The sequence below is a fragment of the Phallusia mammillata genome, chromosome 7 (genome assembly GCF_965637545.1).
Source record: "Phallusia mammillata chromosome 7, kaPhaMamm4.hap1.1, whole genome shotgun sequence".
Lineage (NCBI taxonomy): Eukaryota > Metazoa > Chordata > Ascidiacea > Phlebobranchia > Ascidiidae > Phallusia > Phallusia mammillata.
Genome location: NC_137258.1, coordinates 22,338,435 through 22,346,694, shown reverse-complemented (window position 1 = coordinate 22,346,694; position 8,260 = coordinate 22,338,435). Strand labels below are relative to the sequence as shown.

The 8,260-nt window shown below is 35.9% G+C and overlaps 1 protein-coding gene across 3 annotated transcripts in view; it reads right to left on the bottom strand.

Annotated features, from left to right (window-relative positions):
• Window positions 1-8,260, bottom strand: part of LOC145237402 (protein O-mannosyl-transferase TMTC2-like) — a 46,423-nt gene that overhangs the window by 23,399 nt on the left and 14,764 nt on the right. Inside the window, exons 7-11 of one of the 3 annotated variants that reach the window (XM_080100251.1) lie at window positions 6,043-6,568; window positions 5,520-5,733; window positions 4,487-4,594; window positions 3,520-3,663; window positions 600-747 (exon numbers count right to left, since the gene is read on the bottom strand). In XM_080100251.1, the coding sequence (XP_079956377.1) occupies window positions 600-747; window positions 3,520-3,663; window positions 4,487-4,594; window positions 5,520-5,733; window positions 6,043-6,568 (1,140 nt within the window). The remainder of the gene's footprint in view (window positions 1-599; window positions 748-3,519; window positions 3,664-4,486; window positions 4,595-5,519; window positions 5,734-6,042; window positions 6,569-8,260) is intronic. The other 2 variants (XM_080100252.1, XM_080100253.1) reach the window with 2 other exon arrangements.

Below are 8,260 nucleotides of genomic sequence, written 5' to 3'. Positions count from 1 at the left end.
ACTTTATAGAAAAATGAATTATTTTCAATCAACCAGTTTTTGCTTCTACTTCATTCAGTTAAAACAAAAGTTCAATTGTACACAATAAATCTGTTAAGCCCGCTTAAGAAACTAAAACAATTAAAAAATGTTTGTTCACTTTACACTTGTCACACTGCTTGACATTTCTAGATACGAGGAGATTATCAAGTTATAATATCCAAAGACAACGTTAAAGGTTTTCAATACACCATCTCACTGAACAAAGTTTAACATTTTTCTTTTTTCAGCCTCCTTACTACAAAAACTTTTTCCGTGGTATAACAGACAATGAGCTTTTCCAAGACATCGCATATAATACTAAAGCCTAATTGAGCACAAATCCAGCATTAGTTGAAGTTTCTCGTATGCATTCAAGCCAAACAAGCTTGATTTTACTTAATCAAATGTCAGCAATATTTGAACTTACTAATATTCAAGACTACAAGAGTTTGTATTTGTCAATAAATTGCGATCTTCTTAAACGTACCTCAGTAAAATTGTGTTAGGTTCGATAAAATTTTAAGAAACCTAAAGTCAAAGGTTGTAAAATTTCCGCAAAATATTATAAAAGTTCCTACCTTTTTGGCTTCCTGCTTTCGTCCCTGTTCGCTCAGTGTGACGCCTAAGTTGAGATGAGCCAGGACAAGTTTGGGGCGATACTTTATCGCGTCAATATATCGTTGTTCGGCTTCCCGATATCGTTTCTCTTCTTGGTAAAGAACACCTCTGCAAGAAAACAAAAACAAATGTATGAAAGACACAAAGACTTTAAAATGACATCAAGAATGGACAATTGTTATATGTAAAACAACGAAACTTCTGAGAATTTAAGGTTTATCCAATGTTCCTAACCATGCAGCTATTGTACAAGTAACAGCTCACATTGCTTTGTATTTGAGCACATGCTTATAGTTTATAGTGAAGAAAGGCCTTTAAAACATACACTGAAGTAAAGGGGCTTTTAAACGTTTTTAAACCGAAGTTAGGATTTTTTTACATTGTGGCAAAGTGATGTGAAGTGTTGTGACTTGTGAGCTAGAAGTTAAATCAATACTAACCAGTTTTTGTTCTTATCCAATCAAGTCGAAACTTAAGTCCAACAAGCCTGTTGTAAGCTACGAGGCCCCTTAAAACGCGGCCAAATCAAACAAATTTGGTCAAACAACAAACTGCACAACTCCAATCATCTCGTAGCTAATCCTCGCCTTATCCCATCAGCGCAGCGTCAGCACCCGGCAAAAACAACAGCGCGAAGTTTACTAAACAAGCACGCCACCGCGCGGCAAGAGGAAACCCGATCCGGACTCGCTGGAGCGAAAACGACACGTGACAGAACAACTGACCTATGACGTCATAGAGGTTGCGCGCGAGCAGTGATGTAAACACGACGGAAGGGTTACAATGGCGAAAGAATGGACGCACGGTTGTGAACGTACATACGAAAAGAATTGCGGGTATTTCGCTTGTCAACATAAGCCTACGCGTTCCCACAGTTTATAGTTGAGTGCTTTGGCCCTCTGTTTTCACATAAAAGGCAAGTAATTAGGGTTCTGTTGTCGTGGCGTCAAAGAATGGATTGTTTGTGGCTGCTCGGGTCATAAAAGATCCCTGTACGAAAAGTTAAAAGCAAAACTACGCAAGTTTTGAATGTGATTTTGCAAATGCGTGATAAAGTGTCCACAGTGTTTGTAAGATCATGTGTTAAAGTTAGTTGAAAGCCTAATGTAATGTTTTATTATTTCTTTTGTGAAAAATTGTGAAGATCATTTTTACTTATTTTATTTCAATCAACCTGGCAAAGGTTTTCAAAATTTTGTGTTCTGGCTAACTTTTACCCAATCGCTGTGAGCAACAAAACAAAATGGCCGCCAGGTGTCACAACTGCGTTAAAATATGCAATATTTTCAACTTAGGAGTACTTGACTGCACAAACTTCGACGATATCTATATCTTTGATTCTAACCAAATACACAAGCACGGAATATTAGCCGGGTTATATCATCAGCTAAAATTGCCGAAATATCGCCACAAAATCGTAGACCGATATTTATTGTTTTTATGAGGTGAAACTTTGGATGTTTGCAATCAGGTGTTGTTCAATGTCTGTGTGTTGGTTGATTAAAAAACAAAATTGCCAACAAATTTGAAAACAAATTGAGAACTTGTTATACAGAGAATACATTTTTGTTAATGTTTCAACAACTGATGTTGTAATCAAATTTATATCAATACGTACAAGCTCTATGGCAATGGGTTTTAAACAAACTGGTTTTAAAAACAGTTGTCTAAAGGTTGTTCAACAAATTTTCAACAAAACAAAACAAAACGTAGGCAAAAAAACTGAAAAATTCGACACAAAAATTGACTCATTCACATAAGGCAACTCGTAATTACGTCCAACGACCCCGATTCTAACGACAAACGCCTCATGGCTCATTAACACGCATCCATGGGAAGGGTCTGATCGATTGGTTTTTGCTGCTGGGTTGACATCTTGTTCTGATTCAGCCGAAATGCCTCCGTGCTTTTTGAGGCAGATTTCAGGCAAAACTATTGTTTGTGAAGTGTTGATGACTGGTTTGAAGTAGGCTCGATTTGTTTACATAATATTTGGTTGCAAAAAAATTAAATAAGTTTCTGATTCGTTTTTATTTAAAACTCTGTTGTTTTTTATCTGTTTTAGGTTTCTATAGATTCTATTTGAATAATAAACCGACGATGCCTTTGAGACAAATATATAAGTTTTGATAATTTTTTTAAAACATACTTTCATATTCAGTGATTTCCTTTTAAACATAGCGATATTATTTTTTTCAAACTTCAAAAAAAAACCTTAACGATTTTAAATTGTCCCAATAAACTAAATTGTTGAAGCTTTTCAATAACTATAACAACACAAAAAATACACTTTTAAACGCTGTGTGTTTTTAGGAAAAGTTACAGTTCCTGAAATATAGTGTTCATTTGGGCCAGGCAAATTCATGAAAAAGGCCAAAGACCACGCATCCCCATCGCAAATCCATCTGCACATATTTTCTAATCCCACGAATAATATTTTCGGTCTCAAATTCGGTTATAATATCACGTACATTTTTCGTCACCTTCAAGGTCACGGTTTTTGTTTCCTGCGCATCCCTCATATTTAAATCACCGCTTTCACAATAATTCATTAGTCGGAGAAAGATTTACTTCTTTAAAATGCAAACTAGTTCCAGTTTTTGCTAAGATTGTGGTAAAATATTTTGCTAAAATCTAGAAAACTGATCAAACACTCAAAGATTACACCAATTTTTTATAGCAATGTTGGTTGAATGTTTAAAAACATGGATTTCGGCTGACAAATTTTAGGCCAAAAACTACATAACGGTCCCAGAATTAGGACAAAATACTGCGCAACAGGGTTTTAAACTCTTGCTGTCATCAGAAGACAATCCGAAAAATACAATACATAACAATTCGTTCAAAATTTTAAACGACGTAAAAACTGCTTTAACTTACAGGTTGTAATGAACGTCCGCCATATTTGGTCGATGACGTAGCGCTGCGACGTAGGCCTCCTCTGCTTTGTGACGTAATTCTTGAGAGCGGTAGACGTTCCCCAAGTTGGCCCACGCCTTAGCTGGGTTCACATCAATTCCCGAACTGAAAACAAAATACACACATATAAGCATTCTAGCCGAAAATATATTTAATAAGTTTTGACACTTTTTTCAGCATTGGTCTTGGTTACACTATTTTTTACAACACCATTCAAAGATAATATCGTTCTAAATATTACAACAGTTTTTTAAGAATATCAAAATACCTAAAAAACGCCAAAAAAGTTTCAGCTAAAAATGCCAACTTATTTGGTTAAAAACATAAGTTCAGATAATTTACTTGTATTAGGCTGGATTATTTACACCTCATTGCCTAAATTCCCAATCTCATAATTGATAAATTGCCCTTAACCAAAAACTTAACGGATTAGATAATCAGTTACGCATACATTTCTACACATCATAAAACTTTAACTTTAGTCAAAATATTAGCGGGGCTTGGTTGGAAGAATCCATCAAGACGAAGACTTACAGCAACACGGGTGGGCCGATAGAACGAAGCCATTACCTTAAAGCCAGGTGTGACAGACAAAGGCTTAACTGACAAGTGAATGATTGCATTAACATTTGTGGGAAATGCATGTGTGGCGAGGTTACTGCACAACACGCAATCGCAGTTGAGTTATAAGTCGGAAAAAGTACATTTAGGTTGTTTTTTTATTAAGACGTAAGCTTATATTTGTACATAAGCGGCCATGGTGTTTGCCTTAATACCAATAATATTGCCTTAATAATATCATCATAATCTAATGTTTTTTGATGACAATCAAAAGTATTTGTTGTTCTGTTTGCATTAATAAAAATGGAAGTAGATATTCGAAACAGTAAAGCTTAATTAATTTATAATGTGAGGTATATCAACACACCTGTATAAACTCAATTCATTTTTCCAGGCGTAATTTCGTGTCCAAGTTCGCGATGCAAGACAAGCTAAAGCGCAGAAAAGAACGGATTTGAATACGAAATGATGAGACCTGCAAAACACAAGACAATTTTAGAAATAACACAAAATAAAAAACTTAAGTTTTAGAGATCCGCGGGGAAATTAATGGCTTAAAACGTTACAGTACATACGTACAATGCTTAATTTTGAACACACTTCTGTGGGCCAAAACGTGGGTATAAAATAGTGACCTACAGCAGTGTTTCCCAACCTATGGGTCGCCTGTTTTTTTTAACAAAAACATCTACTATTTAACTTTGTTTCGTAGTGTTATTATTTTATTTCCCAAGACTTTAAATTGTTGCCAAATAATAATTTTGTGACAACACGATGTGATAATAGGTAATTCTGTTTGTGACGTCATAAAATATGTGTTAGATCACTGTTGAGCGTTGTCTGGCTGATAATGCTTTGAACCAGTTCTCAAGTTCGGGCTAAATGGAAATGTTTGGTCGATAAAACGATTATTATTTGTTTGATAATTTAATTTTCAAAACTGGCGTAGTAATTTTTCAAAAACTTTCGTGATTTAGAGACAAAAATACAACCAAAATAGTAAGAAGGTATGTCCATGGGTCGCGAGAGACCTCAAAACAAAATTTTGGGAAGTATTTGGGTCGCGTCAAAAAAGGGGTTGGAAACCACTGACCTACAGCTTTTTTTTGTTGCGACGCCCCTGGAAAAGTTTTCTGGACTTGCGACGCACCAGCAAATAAAAGTTAATGCGGAAACTTTGTGTTTATTGATACAACAACAAAAAGCCACGAAAGGGAACTATTCTGCGCCGCCCTTGGAAAATTCAAACGACGCACCAGGGCGTCGAGACGCACAGTTTGAGAACTGCTGGCCTACAGAATACTGACAAAAACCATAAGTGTTCTCATCATGGAAATGAATTAAAACTCAAAAATAAAACATATTTTTATGATAACAAAACTAAACACAGTCAAACTTACCCAAGGTTGGGATATCTCCTACGCATGTAATCTCGAGTCAGGAAAATCGCTTGGGTGATAAGGAGGGTTGACCCGATACTGGGAAGATAGAGGACTCGTTCAGCGATGACAAATCCCACGTAGAAGAAGAGGTTAGAGGCAGGGAGGAAGGAGAAGAGCATGGTGATGAGAGAGAAAATGAGGATTGTGATGCTGGCTGCTGATGAGAGGGAGTCTAATTTTTTTTTGTAATTTTAATGGAAAATGTTAACTCTCCTTGGTTTAAAGCCATTTTACATCAAAAGAAAACAAATTGAAAAATCTGGTCTAAATGTTGAATAATTTTTTAAATCCTGATTTATTATTGCAAAAAATCATTTTGTTTGACTTAATGTTGTGGAAAATGCCCTAAATTTGCAAACAGACTAACATTTAGAAAAAGCAAAGCATGCAATTAAAAAAACAAACATAATAAATTGGGAAAAATCAGGAAAAAACAGAACAAATCCCATTTGAAAAAAGAATTTGCATAAAAATAGCTCACCTGAATGTGTCAAGTGGTGAACTTTGACCTCTACTACTGGAAACAGATCTTTGCTTTTTTTCTGTTCCATGGAATGTTCTTCATCACAGCTACTAGCGGAACTATAACGTCTCAGATTGTTGTGATCATCATCAATTCTTACATCATCACCGACATCCAACTTTCTCAAGTGATCCCAAACAACTTTAACAAGCCATAAAAATGTTGCAAAAAACGCAAGAGTACAAGAGTTTCTTGGATCTGAAAAGTTTTCCACTATAGGGACCGATCCCATACTCCAGTCAAAACTTTGCCTGATTGGAAAAACCAACATGGCGGCGTTTACGGCGAGCAGGTAAGTGAATGTTGAAGCGCGACTTGGGAAATTTTCACACGCCGCCGCCGGGTTATCCGATGGCGAAAAGCCGGGGACGCGACTTTTTCCTTCTGATAAGATGATCGGAAGCATGATACGCATTGTTATGAGGAATGTTGTGAAGAAAAGTGATGAAAAGATGCGGATGCGAAGAGCTCTCCATTTTGGATCCTAAAAATACAAAAGAAAACTTGGTTACATTAAACTTAAAAACAGATTGAATAGTGTGAACGTACCGAAATAGTCCCAAAGCACACGCACAAGATAAATTTGATTCTATTTGAATAAGGATTGGCGATTCAATGTGTTCTGATTTTAAGTGTGATACAAGCGTTGGGTGCAGGACAACCATTGTGATTATGGTGTAAGCAACTAGTTAACTGCCCGAACAAATTGTTTGATAAAGATGACGGTATTTTGGTAAAAAAGAACTGATTTTAAATTTAAGCAAAACCGATTTGTTACGTTTGAAAGAAAAATAGCTTCACCAAAATACAACACACTAACAGATTTTTCAGAATTGCAAGAAAAACATTGTGACAAGCGGTGCCAAGGATTTGTCTCGTATTGATGCACAGTAACATCACCGCACTTAATCAAAACCTCCGGGGAAAAAACACAACCAAGCAGACAACAGCCTTGAGGCTTACTTGGAAAAACAACAAGCAATGGCAGAAGCAGGTGCAAAGAACTGATGTGACACTGGCAAATGGTTTTCGTGTCAGTAACCTTTCTGACACAAATTGATGACAATTATAGTGGGCCACCAAGTTAGTGTTTTTCAGCGGCGCCTGCAAACTATTCATTTCGCAGTTTTATTAACAACCTGTTAAAACTTTATTTAAAAAAATAGCAAGTATATGATGAGTGCTTAGTTTAACATAAAACAGTTTTGTTTATTTTGCTGTTTCCGTGTGATTGTTGCTTTATTGGTGTTTTTGTCGTTATTTTGTGTTCATTTAGGGTCGCTTCTTCCTAAATTTGAAATTTCTTAAAAAAAATAGCTTTGGCATTAAAATGGTAAAAGCGTGTCAAAAAAACGCTGAGACAAGTCACACGTTTTTCGAAACAAACTGATATACAATCGTATTGTTAAACGAAATTTAATGTGTGCCTTTTCACTTCGTGAGGAAAACATTTATTCTGTTCCGCCACAATAAGATTTTTAACAAAAAACAAATACTACTTATTATGCACCGCACCTAGTTTAAAAACCCGCTTTAAAATGTACAGCTAGACATAGTGTGGGGCAGACGTTTTTCACTGTCCTGCTGCGTCAGGTAACGATACGTCCACAGCTCATCCATCACTCTTTACCGACTGACAGGTGGATGCCATTTTGGGGATGGCGAGATCTGAGTCATTTCGTGGCCCAGTTTGTTTGTGCTTATAAATAAGGCGTGATTTGTCGCCACTTGTCTAATGAGCCTTGCAGAGAACGGTCTGATTTCAGACTATTTGGTTTGAACAATTGGAAGCATTTTAGGTTTGTTTAAAATAGGAAATAAGGGTTAACGTAGGTATATAGGCGCTTACTGTATGACTAACGCGATATTTGAGACTGTTTTCCTTTAAACTAAAACATTACAATCTAAAACGTAAAAGGAATTTGTGAAAACAGACAAAATGAAACAAAGGCATATGGGGTCACTTAGGTCTAAATATCCACAATTATGACACAACGATAAAAATTTAACTGTAAATTCACCCAATAATTAGTAGATTCATATTTTTTTAAATTTCATAGCAGTTTAAAAACCGTTGAATTGAACTGGCGCCGTTTATGTAAGCAGGCAATACAACATTGAAGAAATTATCTTCAGATGTTATTAAATAACACTAGCCATTATTTTATGGTTCATA